The following is a 19,714-nucleotide window of genomic DNA, read 5'->3' as shown; positions in this document are numbered from 1 at the left end:
TCCTTTGCTTGCACAACATGCCCTAATGCATTATGCCTTGAGTGGCAGCCAGGAAGGATAATTCCTAGCACTGAGAGAGTGATCAAGTTTTCAGTCTCGTTACATCCGAGACCTGACTAAGGAAACTGCAGAATTTGGTATCAGTTATTAAATGAGTCTTCATTCAAGCACCTATTTACCCATTCAGTGTTGGCTGGAAACCAACAGTGCAGTCCATACAAGCTACTGGTGTTTCTAGTGTATAGAAGTTCTCCGTCTCCCCCAGCTGAGGCCCCGAATGCCTATCTCAGCAGCTGCTACAGTGGTGAAATGCCACTACTGACCAGCCCACTTCCATAGAAAGCATTTTTGGTGCATTGACCAAAACATTCAAAATGTGACTTGTTACACTGAGATACAAGTTTTTCGGTTCCTTTAAAGATTTGATTTTGGAAAAGACCTGCAACCTGTCTTTTGAAAACCAGACATCAAATGAGTTGGTAATACTAGTGAAAAATTGGTATCATCTAGTTCTCTGAGACAATGCAATCTCTATTAACTGGTGTGAAATGGAACAGTCCTCAAATAGCACACGTTTCCTACTTTTCTTTGTGTTTTCCTGACTACTCCCTCTGCACCAGTCTTGCTATCTGGTTCAGTAAGGAAACGTTCACTCCTATCACTGGAAGACCATTACATTTCTAGAGCAAGGGCACACCCAGAAATATCACTTTTTCTTTCCTTCCATATTAAAAGGGAAGCATAAGACTAAGCAGGACAAACAATACAAAAGCCATCTCATGCTGATTAAAAGTAGCACACAAACACATTGTTAGAAATGGAAATTATTTAAATACATATGTGCTGCCAGGGTGATAGAGAAGGGGAAAAAAAGGAGGGGGGGGGGGGCAGGGAGGAGGTCACAAGAAGTTCATTCTACCAAGAACTGCTTTACATAATCATGAAATGCAAACTAGTTTCCATTCCTTCTGGCACAGGCTCATTCAGCCTTCACTTTGAATGCTTATTGACAAATAAATGGACTGGTTACTTCCTATTAATGCTACCTAATTTACGTACATACCTGGAGGAAAAATTCCATTTTGACCTCACATTCATACAAGCTAAGATCATTTTTTAGCTATGAATACGCTGAATACAAGTTTAATTTCTTCTTAGTTGCTGCTGGGGATTTGCTGTTTCTTAACAAATTAAGCATGTGTTCTCCTCAGCTCAGCTTTCGCACCTTATGCATATAATATGTGCAATTCAGGAATCTGTGTTGAAATTTTAGATGAAAGACTTTCTTTTCTTCAGCTGTGATTCATTTTCTCCCTCCTCCTCTCTCTCATATGCAGGCATGTGTGCACACAGGCAAGTGACTTGTTAGTTGTTTTTGTTTTATGAGCGGTTCCCGAACACTCCTTTTCTTCCTCTGCCCATGAAAAGTCCTTACCAAGAAAATAATACCTGTTTTCACAAATATCAAGAGTTGCTGCTGTCCTGACCTGGTAAAGTGGTATTAAGACAATAATTTATCTTGAAAGCATTTCAGAAGTAGACAGGTCAGTGGAGATCCCCACAGCAGATGATGATGCCAGGGCTGGACTCATGTCTTCATCCCCCAAAGAATCTGCCTGTCAGTCTGAGGACATGGAGGGATTTCATTCCAAATGGATGCTAAATAACATAGAGCTTGAAAATGCTTCTTTGTTTAGTTTAGTGCTTAATACTCCCCAGGAGAAAAGTTCCTGCCCAATGAATGTGATTGGCTGCTAACACTGAGACACAGTGTGGGGTCCTGACACAGATGTCCAAGGCCACCCTCTCTCATTTGTAAGTTTTTTCAGGGCCAGATGGTTTGGTTTCTCTGATTTCTTGCATCTGAGGTTGTGCCCATGGTTGGCTGTCCTCCCTTTCATTGTTAGATATTTTATTTCCAATTCAGCAGCACATACCTTATAGAAAAACTTTTGGTGCTTAACTTCCATAAAAAAAAAAAATATATATGTGTTAGTACAATACTTTTCTGGACTTGACTCCTACTTCACACAGAAAAATTCCTGAGTGCTAGTCAGCCTGTCATCCAAAGATCAGGTACTTACACCTGTGAAGGGCATCCCCATTCCTGAGAAGTCATGCCACGTGTACCTCTATCTCTGCCATATGCAACTCCTCTGGCTAGACTGGTAAGCGTATGTCACTCCAAAAGTCATGGGGGTGGTGTCATTTACTGTGGTTTGAGGTTATCTCCTTACTCGCTTCTGCAAGGTTCAACTGCCCAGTGCAAAATTTGATCTACCAATTCTACCCGGAACTATGCTCCACCCTGCAAATAATGTTCCCTATCTGTAGCTAAAAAAGTTAACACATACTGGTAGTTAGTACTGATTAAACATTGATATTGGTGTGAATCTGGTTTTCTCTGTCCCCAGGGGAAGCATGTTGATAGCCATATAATGTCCAGAGTGGTACACAGGAGCAGTTAGTATATGAATCCTGAAGAAAACTGTAACCAGTTTCTTATTTGGCAGTGACCTTTTTCCTTAGATTAAAAGCAAATATGCTCTTTCTTCCATAAAAGCCTCAGATGGAGGGGAAGAATAGAAAGATGGGAAAGATGCATCCTTCCCTTTACTCTGTCTTTAAACAAACCTGTCTAATCACATTTAAAGTACTGTATTATTTAGCATCTTCACCATTAAATGTTCCATGTCACTAGAAAAATTTATTCTTTAACATGAACCCTGTAGCAGCGATAGCGGGCCAATTATTACAAGGGAGGCAAAATACCAGGAAAATGCAGGAGTGAAAATGAGTATCTGCCTAGCATACATTACCTGAGACTCAGTTTTGCTCAAGAACAGCAATAAGACAGAGTCACTGAGCAACATGTGACATTGCAAGCAGAAGATAAATTAGGCTTCATGGGCAAGAGACTGATAATCTTGAATTGAACAAATGGAAAAATAAAAGGTGTTTGGGTTTTGGGGGTGTTTTTTTGTTGGTGTGTGGGGTTTTTTGTTTTGTTTTTTTTGGGTTTTATTTTGGTTTTTTTTACTTTGGTGAAGAGGGGTAAATTAACCCTGCAATGTCAAGAACAACAACAAAATGCTCCTTGAAAATATAAGCACATTAATCATCTCAACAACACCTCATTCCAGGTCACATAGAACCACCAGTTCTCAGCTGTTGAAAGGATTTCCCCAGGAAAGAAACAAGTTTTTTTTTCATTTGGTAGGGTTCTTGGAAAAGCCAAGGAAGGGAGACAATGCCAAGATACCATTGAGATTTAAAACACTGATTTTGTTCCTATAAGCTAACAGTAGTCTTTTCAAAAAAACAAAGCCAAAGCATTCCTAAAAGACACCCTGGCCTCAACTCTTGCCATATTATAAATAACCTGACTCTCCAGGAAGTGCTTTGCCTTTTTAAGAGGTACCTGTGGAGAGCAGAGACCTGTAGATACAGCGTAATAACTACAAATACATGGTAAGCAAAAGGAATTGCCCTCCTGTGGCTCCTGGTCGGTCACACTTTTCCTGCTCATCCATGCTTCCACCAAAGGATGACTGTGGCTGCCTACAAACCACTGCCTCCATAAAGCTGGAGCATGCAACAGGGATCTTCTAAAAAGGCCTCCAGGACAACTTCTCTGGCTGGTGCTGTGAGAGTGCCTGGTACAGAGGGCAACCGTGCAAAGAGACCTGCTAAGGCTTGCACAGTGGGCAAACTGAGCCCAAGCTTTCCCCCCTAGGTGCTTTCCCTCAGCGTTTGAGTCCAGGAACAGGCTTGTGGTAAAGCAGGTGAACACGAGGTGGGCTTGAGCTCAAGGGATTTCTCATGCTACCTTTCCTTATACAGCAGAGACACAAGTCAGTAAAGACACCAAAGGGCAGAGTTTCGGAAGTCCTTAAGTGGTTGAAAGTTAGGAAAAGTTAGGAACCAAAAAAACTTCTGCTGAAGAAAAGTGACTTTGGGTCTCTTGAGTCCAAAGCCTGCATTCAAATCAGTAGAGTCTAGATACTGAGAAGGGTGGAAATGCAGGGAAAGGCTTGTTGTCTTCTCCTAACCTACCAATCTTCAACCTGTATGTACAGAAGCACCATGAGACAAAGATAGTGAACTGATTTCAGACACCGTGCAATTGTATGAAGAACTACAAAAACATAACCTAACAGTGTTTGGTCTTCACATGAACCTAACAGTGTTTGGTCTTCACATGTTCTAAACCATCTTTTCATTTGTTACACAACATAATTGTTTGCTGACAACTGACACTCATGAATGATGTGAGGCTCTGCAACATCTTCTTAAACAAATAAAGAAATCAAAGAGGGCCATTTCCCTCAGCAGAATAACAGCAACACCCTACAATGTTGCTTGTGCTTACTGGTTTTGTACGCTTTGTGTGTGTGTGGGTCTGCCTGTGTAACAGCACTCTCTTCTGCAGACTTTCTTCTGCAAACTATTTAGAATTCAGCCTCCACCATCAGCAATATTTGCTTAGTGAAGCTAAGTCTCTGTAGTTGCAAGCTTCTGACAGCATAGTGCCTTTAGATACTGCATGAAAGGGACCAAACTCATGCAAATTCTTGTGGTAATTCCCTGACAGTGCCATCTCTTTGACTTTCACCTCTCACTAATACTCAGAGAAAGCAGCCTGTGCTACCAAGGAGATTCTCTGCGTAAACAGCTTAAAAATCTAAAGTACTCAATCAGGCACAGAGACACCATAAAAATGGTCCTACCTCTCACTACTCTCTGGGAATTTTGTGAGAAGGGACAATTTTGAAATGTCCAAAATCTCTTTACAATAAGACATCTCCATTACACTGCAGAGACATTACTGAAGGAACTCTTCAATGCAAAGAACAGAATCTAAGTCAGTGTGAAATACCGTGACTGCGCTCAAGTCAATGATGATGTGCCAAGTTACCCCAGATGAGCAACTGCCACACCCAGTATGTTTGATAAATTACAGCACCAAGGTCATAAATCATAAGGGAGGAGCTTATGTATCAGTCCAGTTCAGCCTAGCCTGTTCACAACTGACCACACACAGCAGTTAAAATGGAATTAAACCGTACCTTTTAATAAATGAAACTATGGATTGCAATGACCTTGGGCTGGCATCATTCAATACTATTGACAGGAAGGAATACGGTCAAAACATCGTCTGGTCAACATTTTCAATTAGACATACTGAAAATATTCCTAGGCCCTAGAGCGAGCAATAGAAAAGCAAATATTTTTGGGAACCGGAAGATTTCTTTCCATAAAGAAAAACCTCCAAAACTCCATTTAAATAGTGAGAGAATATGGCAGGACTTTGAAGTTTCTTTAAACTTTATGGGCTCTAGCTAGTGGTGAAAAAGTGGGTAAATGACACCAGCCCTGAACAGTTACACTAGTGCTTTGTGTGGATAAGAAATTGGATGGAGTAGAGACATGCTGGGGCTTATCCTGTTCTTCAAAACCTCTCCACACTGATGTGTCTAAGTATCATATCAAGCAGTGATAAATAAGAGCTGTACGCAGCATTTTAAAAATAGAATGGAAAACTCAGTTGGTCTTGCAGAGTCTCTAATGAATGTTTTACAGTAATAAGTGCCCTTTCATCTATTTACTTTTATTTACTGCTCCTGACTCTTGTGCTTTCCTTCACCTTTGACAGGGGTCTTGAAAGCATTCCTAGGGATCAGCAATGAGGAGGAGAGAGTTGCTGCTCTGTCCTTCACCAGACCTCTTCTGGCCAGCACAGAGCCCTTGCAGCCTTGCCTATCAGTGCAGCAACATGTCTCAGGTTCTCAAACTAGCACGAGGCCTTTAATGCAACGTTTTTCTTGTGGTAATCTTTTAGAAATGAGACGTTTATGTAGACACAAGCTAAAAAACAAAACTTGTAAGTACCAAGTCTTCCCATTTCTTAATGCAAGACACAGTTGTCTATAACTGAGAATGTGCAGTAAATTATTCCTGAAGCTGAGATTAGAATTCAGGGTGCTTCTTGCTCCAGATTTCTATATGCTTGGCACCTTCAAGAGTGCATTTCATTATTACATGGAGGCAGATCCCTTCATTTTTATACCTCTTTTGTTCTCCTTAGCTGCCACAAAGCATACTTCTTTCCCTCCCTCAAGAAAACCACCTCATTTCAGTGGTTTAACCTGATCTGTTTACTTTGCAACAGATCATGAGCACATACATAGCCACTTACCACATTTTACCTAAGGGCAACAAATAACTTCTTCTGAGAAGTTAACTTGCTCACTTATGTTTTTGCAATCTGTTTTGTGCCACTACTCCTCCTGCCTAAAACTGTGCAGTTCAGTAAAACAACAACAAAACGTAATTTATAATTGTGAATGACTCAGGCTTGAGAAGAAGGAGAAGGGAAGGAGGGAGACAGACATTAATATGTTAAAATTGGAAGAGAGGTAAAAAAGAGAGACCTCATATTAAGGGCATCCCCAGTGTGGAAGATGCAGCAATTTTTCAAGCCCTAAGTGCTGTGGCTTGGGACAAAACACGCAGAGCAGCTCATCTGCCCTGAACAAATGTGTGCTGCAGTCTTGCTATGCTTTTGCTAAGCACACACAAATAAGTAACAATCAACTTGCTCTTACAACAAAATAATCAGCCAGAAGTGCAAGAACTGTTCATAAATACATATCTTCTGAAAGGCTCTTTAACAGCACAAAAGGACAGTTTTTGAGTGAAAAGCAGAGGGTGAAGACCATGGTTGTATTCCTTCTCACCTGGTTAATGTGGATAAAAACATCTCTCTCACAACTGTAGAGCCTCTAACAGTTTAGGGATGGTTAACCACAAACCCTATAAAAATAAGCTGGTTTTGTAATAGCAACCTTTTTTTTCCCCCTCTGTCCTCTTTTACTGGTATATACCAGGCTAGCTGCTCAACCGATGCGTATCACCATACCTGTACTAACACAAAACATGTTGTGCCAGTTTATAACCTTCTGAAGGTCTGACCCTTCTCTGTTGTTCTGGAAACAGATCTGTGGTCTCTGCAGAAACTAATATTCTTTTACACACAAACAGGTGTAGGCGTCCTGCCCCCACTAGCTCATATTTAACTCTGTTTTCATCTTGTTTATTTTGTCATCACAGTATCAAAGGAAGCTGCACACCCAGCAGCAAGCTTGTAGCAAATAGGTGCATCAAATTTTCAGTGAATGGCCCTTCACAGGGCACATACGACACCCCTAAGGGATTCATGGCTAGAGCTGGGTCAGCGGCTTTACAATTCAGTGCATTTGTTAAAGGAATTGTACTCAAACTTGTGTTTCCCAGTGCAGCTGGAGCAGATACAGGCATTTACAGGTGGAATGGGAAGATGCAGTGTGGTGGCAGTAGTCGCCACTCAGTACCCTCTCTCTCCTTCCTCGGAGACAATGAAAAGCTGTGCACTCACTTTCCCTACAACCCAAAGATCCAGACAGAGGTGAGGAGGGCAATAACCTGTGTTGTCCTGCCCTCTACAATAACCGAAGAGAGAGGTTTCTCCTGCTTGCCAGCCTCTAAAATGGGCTGGGTGCCTCTTCTCACTTTCAGGGAAAGATACATCATCAAGCCTCCACGTGGAGCTATCATCCAAGAGAACACCTAAAAAGTCCTTTAGTGAACAGATGAGGAAGGTCCTGGAGGTAAAACAAAAAAGGTTAGAGCCTGTGACTCGCTCCAGGCACTGTTTTCTGAGGACGCTTGCCTGGAAGTGCCATTTCTACAGCGTATTCAGGCAGCGTGGTGGAGGGAGGCAGAGACATCTCCCAAGACAGCTCTGAGACAAACTTGGCTGGACACGACACAGCAGTACAACACAGTCAGACCTGCCCCTCCTTTGGGCTCCTGACTCCCAGCACAGCATTGGGGCTAGACCATTTCTAGCACCTAACCTCATATTTCTGCACCACGCCACAGCAGCTTGCACCAAGGGATCTCTAACACAGCAGTGCCTTGGCTTTCTCCCTCCCCTTTACGTTGTCCCATTCTGCTAAGGTACCCACTGTGCAAGCAGGACAGATGAATATCAGAGCAAACTCAGGGGCATCCTCAAGTAGAGCACCCAGAGCCACCAAAATACTGCTGTACTCCCAGATCGACCGACCTTGCTCTCCTTACTGGCTATCACAAGGTCACTGTGCTTTGAGTTTTTGACTGGTGTTCCAAAAAATCTGGAGCTGTGCCTGTCACTTATAGCACCCCTTTCTCAGATGGGTCTCACATGTCTTTATAAACTTTAGTAAATTGAGTGTATAAATCACTCTGTCTACCACCAAAGTACAGCCATCTCTGGGATGATACACAGGAGCTGCTGTAAAATCAGACCACAGCTTTACACCACAGATTAGGGCAATAAAACATGCTGCATGAGGCAACTGAAGTGTTTGGAGGAAGGAAGGGGGACATGGTGGAGAGCATTTTGTAGTTATAATTACCTGAGTATAAATTTGGCTGAAGGGGGTACTGTGTTTAACACTTGCGTATCTGCAAATCAAAGCAGTCTTGCACCACCTGTCAAAACAACCTGACTGTACCATTCTCCATGTTTTGGCCTTCTAAAGCCCTTCCTTTCTGAAAATTGCAAAGCACCTTGAGCAAAGCTGATGTGCTGAGTACAAGCAACAACCTAATCAAATTTCTTAGCAACTGACTTGATAACTAACTGTGAGCCTGTAGCTGCTATGCCCGCTCCCTTCCTCTCCCTTGCATGACAACTGAACATAGCATCTATATATACCCTGTTTTAAAATAGCTTCTGCTCCCGTAACTTGCAAACTGTTTGCATAGATCTTACTTTCTAGGCTAAAAGTAGTTAATTGCAGGCACTAAGGGGACTGAACTGCTGCACCCTTTTCCTTATTCTGGGACGGGCTCCTTGAGCAGTGCAATGCCCCCCCACCCCCCAATCATGAAATGTTTATAATAGGAAATCTTTTTAAGGATGGGGCTGCACAGATTAGATCTATGAATTTCCTGGTATCAAGGACACCAGATGAATAGTTATCCTTCCCCTCCCTCTTCTTCTTGGCCATACAGCCATATATGCATCATCTAAAGCTAAACCTGAAAACTAGTAAAGTATGAGGAAGAGATCTGAATGCTTCTTCCAATCAATATATGACGTGGGACCGCATGGTTTGGGATGAGGCACCACACAGACTGTGTACAGTGCTGACCTGCAAACATCATGCATTTCATTTGAGTCCCACATCTCTACACCAAGTTTTGACTTCTCTGCCACGAGCGTCCCTAGTTCCAGAACCTCCCCTAGATACTGCAAAAGCTAAAATTATTAGCAAAATATTCCTGTTAGAGAACCGAGAGAGTCAAGCATTACGTATTTGAATTGGATTATTATTGAAATATTGATATTAGTGAGTGACACCTCAGACAGACCATACACAACACAGGGTCCATTTAGTTCTCTAGCTTGGACCTGGAGTACACTCACATGCAAGTCTCTTACACTGGTTCACACTGCAGTTGTGAACGGCAAAACGAGAGCTCCTTTAACTGGAACTAAACCAGAAGATTGGTCCAACTGCTAAGGGGAATTTGGTACACAGGACCAGACTCAGACTAACCCAAAATAAACTCCTGAAGTGCATACAGTGTGCACCCAACAGTTCCCACTACCAACTGTGCTAGATCATGAATCTGTGTCTCCAAGACCACACCTCTTGCTAACTTAGACACAGCCATAAACGTGATCTCCCTATGTGAAATGTCCGTAAGCGACTGGCCAGTTAATGACTGCTTGCAGTCAGCTTCCTATGCACTTACATGGAGAAGTTTATTAATTCATATCCCCATCTACAGACAGATGTGAATGGCATCACGTACCTATCACACTGGATACCTCTCCCAGCAGTTTTGCTTTGGTTTCTTAGGCTGTCAGTTTTCAGGAACTGGCGAGGAGATGAACTGTATTTTCCTTGGGGCTGCATAATAGGAGTTTCTATGTGCAATTCGGCCACTGATATTAACAGTAACTGCACATACTGCAGGCCAAGTTGCACCTTCACACCTTCACAAGTCTTAAGGAAGTCAATTGAACTAACCAGACACAAGGGCATAATAAGGTCTGCTGTATTTGCATGAAACAAGTAAATACGTTCCAGCTGGAGTGTTGTAGACTTAATAACCTAAGAATATAACCCGAGCCCTATAGGTTAGGACACAACACATCAACGTTCCATTGTATTGACTTAACTCACACCAGAGGTACGAAGCATGCACCAAGAAAAAGTCCTGTGGATCAAATTGCGCAGTCCTAACCTCCGCTGCTGTCATCCATCTGCACCCTCAGAGCAAAACCAATCTTAGACAGAGAATCACCATGCTCAGAACCTCATCATGCAAGAGAAAAGATCACATTTCCCATGTACCCAAATCCTGGCTTCTATGTTTGCACAAGCAAAAGGAGGGAAATAGTAGCTTTTGAATGGGCACACTTTGCATAATCAAGAATTTTCTTTTACCAGCAAAGCAGAAAATTATACAACTCTTTTCTTGTTCTGTAAGTACAACACAGAGGATGGAATGCATAAAAAGCATGAAACTCCCCAAACTCTATAGTTAGGACTTTCAACATGCAAATCCAGCAGCTAAAAAACTGCAAGAGAGCCATGCCTAGTGTCATTTTATTCCTGTTAGCTTCATGTTCCACTATAAAAGTGTTCATGAAAGAAAAAGACCCTCAATCTGAATTCTTGTAACTAACAAGTTGTGCAGAGCATGTAGGGTGGAAGAACGGCTGCTGCATGGTCTGCTAGATACACCAAATATTGTCAATGGTTATCCAGGAAACATAAATGCCCTTGGTAAATACAGATAGTGAAGAAGTAGGAATTTGAACACAGCATAAGAGAGTTAGATACTGTGATTTGGTGTGGTTTTTTTAAAGCACACGTATATTCTGCTGCTGAAGAAAAAAAAAAATGGAAGTATGAACATCTAAAGCAAAGCTTTGCAGTTTGTGGTTTGTAAGAACACTGTTTATGTTCTTACCAAGATCAGTAAATAAAATTGACCACAAAACCAAAAAAAAGTATCAGGACAAGAGATAAAAAAAGAAAAGTTTTGGTTTAGAGTCTGGCAACAGCTGGTTTATTTCAGTAATGTAAAATATTTTGTAAAGGGTAAGCTTTCACTGTGACACAAAGTTTCTGAGCCATCTCTTCAGTTGCTGTAAAGTGACATTATTTAACATTTTCAAAAAACCCTACCTCAAATAGATTAATCTTGGTTTTTTGCTGAAAATATTAATAAAATGTTAGTATATGAACACATAACTGAGGCAAATAGGGGTCATGCAGGTGCCACAGTGGCACGACAACATTCACATTGCCTTGTTCCTTGCATGAAGCTTCACATCAGCACATTGTACTCACGTGTTTTGCTGAGAACTCATCAACCTCCTGAAGCACCTTCTCCTGGCACTCTGGGTTGGTGGCTAGCAAGTATGTGGCAAAGGACAGTGTGCTAGTGGTGGTCTCATACCCAGCAATCAGGAACAGGAAAGCTTGGCCTGCTATCTCATCCTCTGTTAACGTCTTCTGAACCTTTTCAGATGGGGCCCTGCCAGCAAGAGGTGCCTCATTCTGGCTGGAAGCGGCAGATGGACTGACCACATCCAAACACCCCGCTGCCAGGGAGTCAGCTGAGTCGCGGGAGTCGAGCATCCACTGGAGAAAATCTCTGCGCCTCTGCAGAATACAGGATGAGAAGCAGCACAAAGAATGGGTCACAGACCAATGCCTTTACCCATGGAGGACGGAAGGAGAGAGCTGCTTCCTACTTATACTGCCCACAGTATAAAACCTGCCCCAGTGGCCACTAGGCTCCCACAAATGGCCACCAGCCTTTCACTGAACAATGAGACTTCTGTAGATCAGCTGGAAATGCCGTCACTAAGAGCCTGTCACTGCTTTCTTCCCGGTGGGATGAGACTGATCTGCCCTCAGTACATAACAGGTACATATTTTCCCAGAGGACTGCTAATGGCCAGCTCCATACACAGCTTCTTTCATTCTCAGGGTGCATTCTTGGCACTTGCTGAAAATAAGGGGACTGACACAGTCAATGTGCAGTCCCATGTGCACCTGCCAAGTGGAGGTGGCACAACTCATGCTTGGAGGAGTTGGCCCATCTGCTTGGAGGCATCATCCTTATTTGTTCACATGGTCTAAAGCATGAAAGTCATCACATAGGTTTAGAGTTGCATTTACAATGATTTCTGTGCCAGCTTAAAAAGACAGGACTAGAAACCGAACTCAGTAAATTGGTGCATCTTTTTATGAGAAAGTACAATTATGAACACTTGCATCAACATAGCACTTTTAAATTATTTTTTTAAAAAACATATTTGCAGAAACACATAACAGTAAGCATTTTTCTACCGTAAAACCTGTTTGGGTGGCTTGGCTTTGCAAAATACTCACTGAATGATTCTGCTGTTGTGAAAACTGCTTTCTTTCATGCTAGTTTCTGACAGAAAAACTCTAATAAACAGACCTATGGACAAGAGTGAGTTGACTCCAAACCAGTCTGGACAGCAAGCTTGATTAGTCTTTGAAATATAACCCAAAAGGTTCGAATTGACTTTTGGGAGTGGGCATAATAGAATTGTGCTGAACCTAAGCCATAAGGCTATGTGATTGATTTTCAATTCCTCAAATACCAACAGAATACATGATAGCTCAAGGACTTAGAAGTGACTGCAGTGCCAGAACATGACAACTTGTACAGTGGGATGGACAAAAGAAGGGACCAAGTCTTTCTTCAAAAGAAAAAAAAATGCTGTAAAGCTACATTTATCTGTTAAAAACAAATCATTTGAATGATTTCTTGGATCTGATGACTGAGAGATAAAGTAGAAAAAGACAAAGCCAGAGAAAAGGACAGGCAAACAAGATAAGAGTAAGGAAGGGCTAATTAATTATAAATGTCAAAGAACTTAATCAGATTTATTTTTTTCACACAACATGGGAAAAAAGAGCAGTGAGACAACAAAAGAGAAGAAATATTTAGTGTCCTGTGCTTATCTCTTCTGCCAACAAACTGTTCTGAGCTGTCTACAGGCAGAGAGGAATAATTATTTTGAGGTTTCAGTAACACAAGGGATTGGCACACTGCCTCTTTAACAGTCCTTTCCCTCCACCCCACAGAACCTTTTTATTTTGCAGGTGCACCATAGCACACCTTGCACTCTGGTGCACCCAAGAATCAATGCTCCGGGTAATAGTTAATGCCACTCACAGCATGCTTAAGGACAACAAATTGGCCTGCCAAACTGCATCACCTCCAAGGCATGGGATACGTGCTTTTCCCCCAGTAAGTGAAGGCACACAAAGCAACATTATATATATTGTGCTCTGTGACTTAGGCACAATTTTCATATTCAAATTGGCCATGCTTCCTTGGTCTCTCATTTCTAATACAGCAAGCCAATACTTGCAACTGCCCTGCCACAGTCATCCTCCTCCAGCATGATGGGATACCTCTCTTTTATGTTCCTCTAGACTGGAGGAAGCAGCACTTCATACATGCTTCAGTTGTGCATAGCTAAAAAGCTCATTCAACTTTTCCAGGAAGGGCTTTATTCACACTTTGGAAGTCCGTCTACTGCATAACTCAGAGTCCAACTCTTTGGCATAGCCTATGCTTCAGGGATTTTCCTGGTACATATATTTGGGTTAGGTCATTTTTAAAATTAAAAAAACAAAACAAAACAAACACAAAACAGTCCAGTTCCAGTGTGTTCATTAATGTGTGGATAAACTAGTCCAGTATAGCAGTGAACTGCAACAGTAGAGGTATTCCCTTTTACCCGTAAGACCAGTCATCATCACCTAAACTATCTTTATAGCATATAAATACATTCATATTCAGCAGAGTTGTAGCACTGTAACATACTATAGCTCAAATGGTATATAACATTTGGTATGGTTCTGCATTCATCCTTCTCTAGCTGTGAATTTTCTTGTAAACAAACCCATTGCTCTCTGAGGGTTTGCAGTTCCCAGTCATGAGCTGTTAGCTGAGTCTGGTCTTGTATTTAGACAATACACTCTCCAGAGACCCTGTAAGATGTTTCTCTAGCCTTAGACAAAATCAGGTCCTGGCCTTATACAAAGCATCTGGTTATTGCTATGATAGTAAAGTAATGATCATAATGACTAGTGAATAAAATTTCATTCGTGAGAATTTTTGCTGAAAGCAAACTTAATGAATGCTAGCACAAGTGCATACTCCCAAGAATGTGCTCTGAAATGCCTCTGTGGCCATTTTGAGGAGCTCTTTTTATTACTCACACAATATATTTGGTTAGGAATTTAAAAGCTTGCCTTGTTGCAGAATCTGTTTATAAGGTCACCCTATTGAGAAACAACTAGATACCTTATCTGTGCCATGTAATTTGTTCACAGGTAAGCAGGGGTTACTAAGAGCAATGGATTCATAAACAATCCTTACAAAAACAACATTCATTTGTAAATACTACTTGAATAATAGTGGGGGAAAAAAGGCATAAAATTAGAAGGATGCAAGCTTTTTTTCAAGATAATTCTACACAGTGGAAGGAGCTGTATTTTAGGAAAGCTACTCTTCCTTATGGTTCATTCTACTTCACTCTAGGCATCAGTATAGAAAGCAACATAAAAAATCGTCATCAACCCAAGCGAGAGAAAAGATTTCCAGGGTTATAACCAGTCATAATGAAACATATTTTTCTTCCACACCATCAGGATGGAAAAATCACTCTGACTCAAAAACCTAACAGTGGCAATAGAAGCAAACACTAGCATAAAACCGAATGTAATTGGATTGTTAAGTGCTAGAAATGAGGAAAAGGTAGCCCATGAAAATTCACAGGGGTTTTCTGTACTTTGGTTGACAGCAGGGAGGGGCGAGGGTGGGGGGTGGGGTAAGGAAGGTTTTTTCAGTTTGACAACAACAGACCAGGTACTGACAGTGTCACTGCACAAAAACATTCTCTGGTCATCATGTACAGCTGCTGGCTTCCTTTTTTCCATCGAGGATATTTGTTTGATTTCCCTCACAAAAAGCAGAAGCCTGTAATAGCCTCTATCCTGTCCTCTGACACTTGCATAGTTATGTTACAATGGCCTCAGAAACAAGTTCCCGCTTCAAAAGAATGGTGTGCCAATGCGATGGCCTCTTGTTTTGCCCCTGAACAACACAGAGCCTATCATTAAGCCAATGAAAATTGCATGGAAAGCTACTATTTGAAAAAATCTAATTTGAACGCAGTATGGGACAGGGTGCATATCTAACTTGGTGGTGACACAGACATCCCCTTTGAAATATATAATAAGACAAGCCCTGCTTTCGGCTTCCCCAAGATAGACACCTTGCAATATATTTCCTGACACCAGTGTTCTGGGCTGTATCATTTCTCTCATTAGTCTCCTTAAACATCACCTGGCTATGCAGAGAAATCATTCTGCACAGAAGCGTAACAAGCTATGTGCTACACACTGGAAGAATAGATGTGTGCTATACCAGGGAAGGCCAATTCGGCGGTATCTATCACCCCTCCTCAAATCGCTGCTTTTAAGTTTTGCAGCTGTCAGAAGAAGACAGATATATCGCTCACATGCATGATGTATCATGACTTTTCTCACAGGAGGCAAGGGTCCTGGGGGGCGAGGGACATCTCCAGCTCTTTCCATCCTAAACAGGGAACTGTGTTTTCATATCTAAGATCGACATACCAGATGACGTTTTGGCAAATTCATCGCTGCTTTGGGGATCGAGGGGACCCTTGGGTTATGCTTTTGGTAGAGAGATTGAGCCATTCAACTTCTCTGCAAGGTGAAGTAAAAAATTGCTGAAGGAATATGCCAAATATATATCAGCTGGAATTTTTGTTCTTAATGCTGTGATTCCAGTTGTGTCTTCTGCAAACTATAATCAGATTTTCATGACTGATAGTTCAGCTCCCTGTTTTGGGTTCAAAAGAGCCCAGAACTACAGAAAGCAACTTAAAAATTAATTGAGGAATCAAACTAGATGACATAATTGGTTGATATTCTGTAAAGCACTTGCTGTGGTGCAAGTCATACAAATGTGATGCTGCTAATATAATGCCATTCACAATAAGCTGTGCAGACCCTCCTAGCCTTTCTCAAATGCTCTGATGGCATCTCAGAAAAGCAGAAACTAAGCTTCAAAATCCTTATCTAACAGGTAGTAAGCTCACATCTCGTATTATTTCTGTTTCCTACAAACCTGTACAAACTCTGCTGAATTAGTTTGTATCCAGCTCACTTTTTGTGAGTCTGAATAGCAACCATCTTTTAGGTGAGACAAACCTGTGTCACCCTGACATTATCAGTAAAGCACTGTGGTAGCTACCCAGACCCTTTTGAAAAAGCACAAAATGCAGTGCCACTAAAATTATCATTTTGTCAAACTGCTTTGAAAGGATCAAATTCAACCCCTCCTTAACACTTGCAGGTATGATTTTTTTGTCAGTGAAATCACAAAAAAGCCAGTCTCTCTGCCAATACATACAGTCCCTAAACATTTCAGAAATTGTCCTTTTGCCTTGTGCATGAACCCAGAAGCTGGAATTAACTGGGAGGCCAGAGCTGATCGCCCTCTAATTTGTGTGTCTGAAGGCTGAGGTCATGGTGCTCTCAGGGGTGATGCTCAGCTCTGGAAGGACCTGGCGACTGTGGAACTGCAGGGTACAGCGGTTGTTCAAGAGTGGCTGGGAGGCTTTCGGTCTGGCAGAAAAAAACCCCTTTTGTTCGCATGTGTTAACATCAGCTGGTGAAACCACTGTAATGTTTTTATTGCAAATAGGCTGAATGTCTGAAGGCAGGCACGTCTTACAAAGCAATATAAGTTGCATTAAAAATCTGAGCAAATTTAAAGGAAAAAAAAGTTCACGGAGTGCCCACTTGGAAAGTGGAGCAGTCTTTTTCCAGTCTGGCCTGATCTTAACATTTGTAGTGAAATTCTACACTGAGAAGGTTTTGTATAACTTTGGACTTGTTCTGATATTTTCATACATTATCAACGCTAAACTCCTAGGCAAGTTTCTGGCAGCAGTTCATGGCAATGAGGGAGCGCTGTGAGTGTTCAGTGACACCACATTTGATGTCATAAGCCACAGCAACACCTTTGCTTTCTACTTGAAAGAAAAAAGAAGTGTCCTTACAATAATGTTGCAAAAAGGCTACATGAGATGCTAAGCAGGCCTAGATGGGGCAGGTATGTCAGCAAATTGATGAAAGCACCTGAGCATGGGAAGTATTAAGCACTGTAACAAAACATATCTTCTATATGCTACCAATAATATTTAAAAAAAAAAAAAAAACAAAAAAAAAACCACCAAACCAAGTAAGTGTAAATTCAAGTATGACATGGATTTTATAGGCTCAGTTTGCCACTAAATCTGCAGTGGCCAGTATGAATTACCAGATAAAGCACTGACCTCCACAGGAGCTGAGATACTTCAAGCTGCACTCCCTTTTTTGCCTTTAAAACATAGCTATAACTGGTGTGGCTTCTCCATCTTAAAATTGGTACAACACATCACATTTTACAAAACCTCGTGAGGAAAAAAGCTAATGATGATCTCAGAAAACCCTTTAAGACCTAGGATGAAAACAGATGTACAGAGGCTCAGAGCTTCAGGCAAAAGCACCATCACATGGGGGAAAGAGGCCTGGAAGGATCTCAGTAAGTTATCTACGCCATTCCCTTGCCATGAGGCAGCATCAGCCAAACCAACACTGACAGCTGCTTGTCTAACCTGTTCTTAGAAACCTAGCCAAACTCCAGCTTCCCACAGCCCCCCCCAGGCAGCCCACCCCAGCACTGAACCATCTTCATCACTGGAGAGGATTCCCCTGCTCCAGTGAGTCACTGCAGATTGCTACATTTCACCCAGCTACACCGGTAACATCTGAGGCTCCACAACCTGTACTTGTACATGTATCTCATATACATATATATATATATATATATATATATATAACTTCAGTAGGCCTTTAGCAAAGCATGATGGTAACAGAAATATCATACTACTGAAAAATACAAAACTATTTTCATGTGGTACTATCTCCTTTCATGAGGCAAGAGAGAAGAGTGCTCAGGTACTGCTGGTTTCTTCCTCAAAAATTTTGCACTTTTCTGACCTTCAAAATGCAACGTTAAAGTAAGAGGTTTAGTAATCCACAGAGGCACAGGCAAACCTCATTTGACCTGATAATAAAGCTGGTGGGAATTCTCAAAACCAAAATTTTGTTACGGACTCACCTCACTTCAGCTTAAACCACTGCAAGCGGCACTGGAGGGCTCACATCTTGAAACAACAGCTGCCTCCTCGAGATGTTCCCACATAGTCCAGGGATGAGAATAGATTTGAATTTCAGATCTAATTGTTAGCTAGTGGAGAGAGAGCAAAGAACTGTTTCTAGCTGAGACAAGCTTAACATAGCTCTTCGGCTCTTGTAGAAGCAGGCTGGTTTTAATCTTAAGTGTGTGGACCTGTTGACTGTGAGCTGCAAAGACCCTAGCTGGAGGCCTAACTTAGCTGAAGCGATACGTAGGATGAAGAGATACTACAATTAGGGGAAAGAGAAAACAAGGCATACAGCTATGTGATTGTTTCATTAATTCTGTGGGCCCACAGAGAAGCTTACGGCTTGCCAAGAGAGCTGGAAAACCTTCCAGTAGTTCTTCAGTGTAAAACCAAGGGATTGCTTGCAGCCTGGTCCATTTACACCCCTAATGAACTGACCATGGTCTCTGACTCTGGGGACTTTCCTTCCAATACGAGGCTGAGCAGAATGAGCTGGGCATCTACAAGAAGCACTAAGTTTCTCCATGAAATTCAGTCTAATGGCAAACAAGTGTCATGCACTGTGGCAGCTGGTTGGCATCTCTGCTGCACTGGGCTGGCAGCCTCAGCCCAGAGCACGGCACAAGAGTACATCCGTCCCAGCTCCCTCCATCGCGTGCACACATGGGGAAGGCTCAGAATACAGCCCAAAGTTCAATGGCTAGGGAGTCTCATCCAGTTTTCCCAAGCCCTGCATCACAGCGAGCAAGAGTCACTGGTAGAAAATTAACAGTGGACTGCAACCTCCTTATTCTGTATTTGCAAAACATTCAGGATAACAACACTCCGATCATGACTCCTGGCATTATTATCAGAGTACAAACAACAAATACTGGATTTGTGTGTGCAGTAGCTGAGCTTCTCCTGCCCCACATGTTTTGCCTCTTGGAGGTGGAGGAGTGAGGTTGTCAGAATACACAGCAGGCAAATACAGCAAAAGAAGAAATAACTGGGCGCTGGGGAAGAACAGCTTGGGCCACCACCGTGCCTCTCTCCCCGCTGTGCATGCCAGCGTGTGGAACAGGCACTGAGTCCCCACTCAGCATTACGCTGACCACACTGCTGCACACTGTATGCATGCCTCCTCTCCCAAAGTTTATCTGGCCTCCTGGTAAACCATCTGACACTCCTCCCCTCCGCTCTTTGCAGGAGGAAGGGAGGACACAGGAAGGGAGTGTTTAGGATAAGTGTCTGACACCCAGAAACTTGACCCTCTGCTGACTCAAATTGCTGACTAAAGGCTGATGCTGCAGGCAGCTCTCTGTTCCTTTTCTATTTGCCACAGATTATAATTGTATTTGCTTAAATTGAATTCCTGATTAATAATCA

At 42.1% G+C, this 19,714-nt stretch overlaps 1 protein-coding gene across 2 annotated transcripts in view; it reads right to left on the bottom strand.

The window, feature by feature from the left end:
- TBXAS1 (thromboxane A synthase 1) overlaps positions 1-19,714 on the bottom strand; it is a 229,924-nt gene that overhangs the window by 55,882 nt on the left and 154,328 nt on the right. The window contains exon 9 of one of the 2 annotated variants that reach the window (XM_040595586.1): positions 11,400-11,714. The exons of the other annotated variant lie outside the window; for it this stretch is intronic. Coding sequence (XP_040451520.1) covers positions 11,400-11,714 — 315 coding nt within the window. The remainder of the gene's footprint in view (positions 1-11,399; positions 11,715-19,714) is intronic. 2 annotated transcript variants of the gene reach the window in all.

The sequence above is a fragment of the Falco naumanni genome, chromosome 5 (assembly GCF_017639655.2).
Source record: "Falco naumanni isolate bFalNau1 chromosome 5, bFalNau1.pat, whole genome shotgun sequence".
Taxonomy (NCBI): domain Eukaryota; kingdom Metazoa; phylum Chordata; class Aves; order Falconiformes; family Falconidae; genus Falco; species Falco naumanni.
Note: the sequence above shows the minus strand (reverse complement) of the source record. Positions and strands in the feature narration are given on the sequence as shown.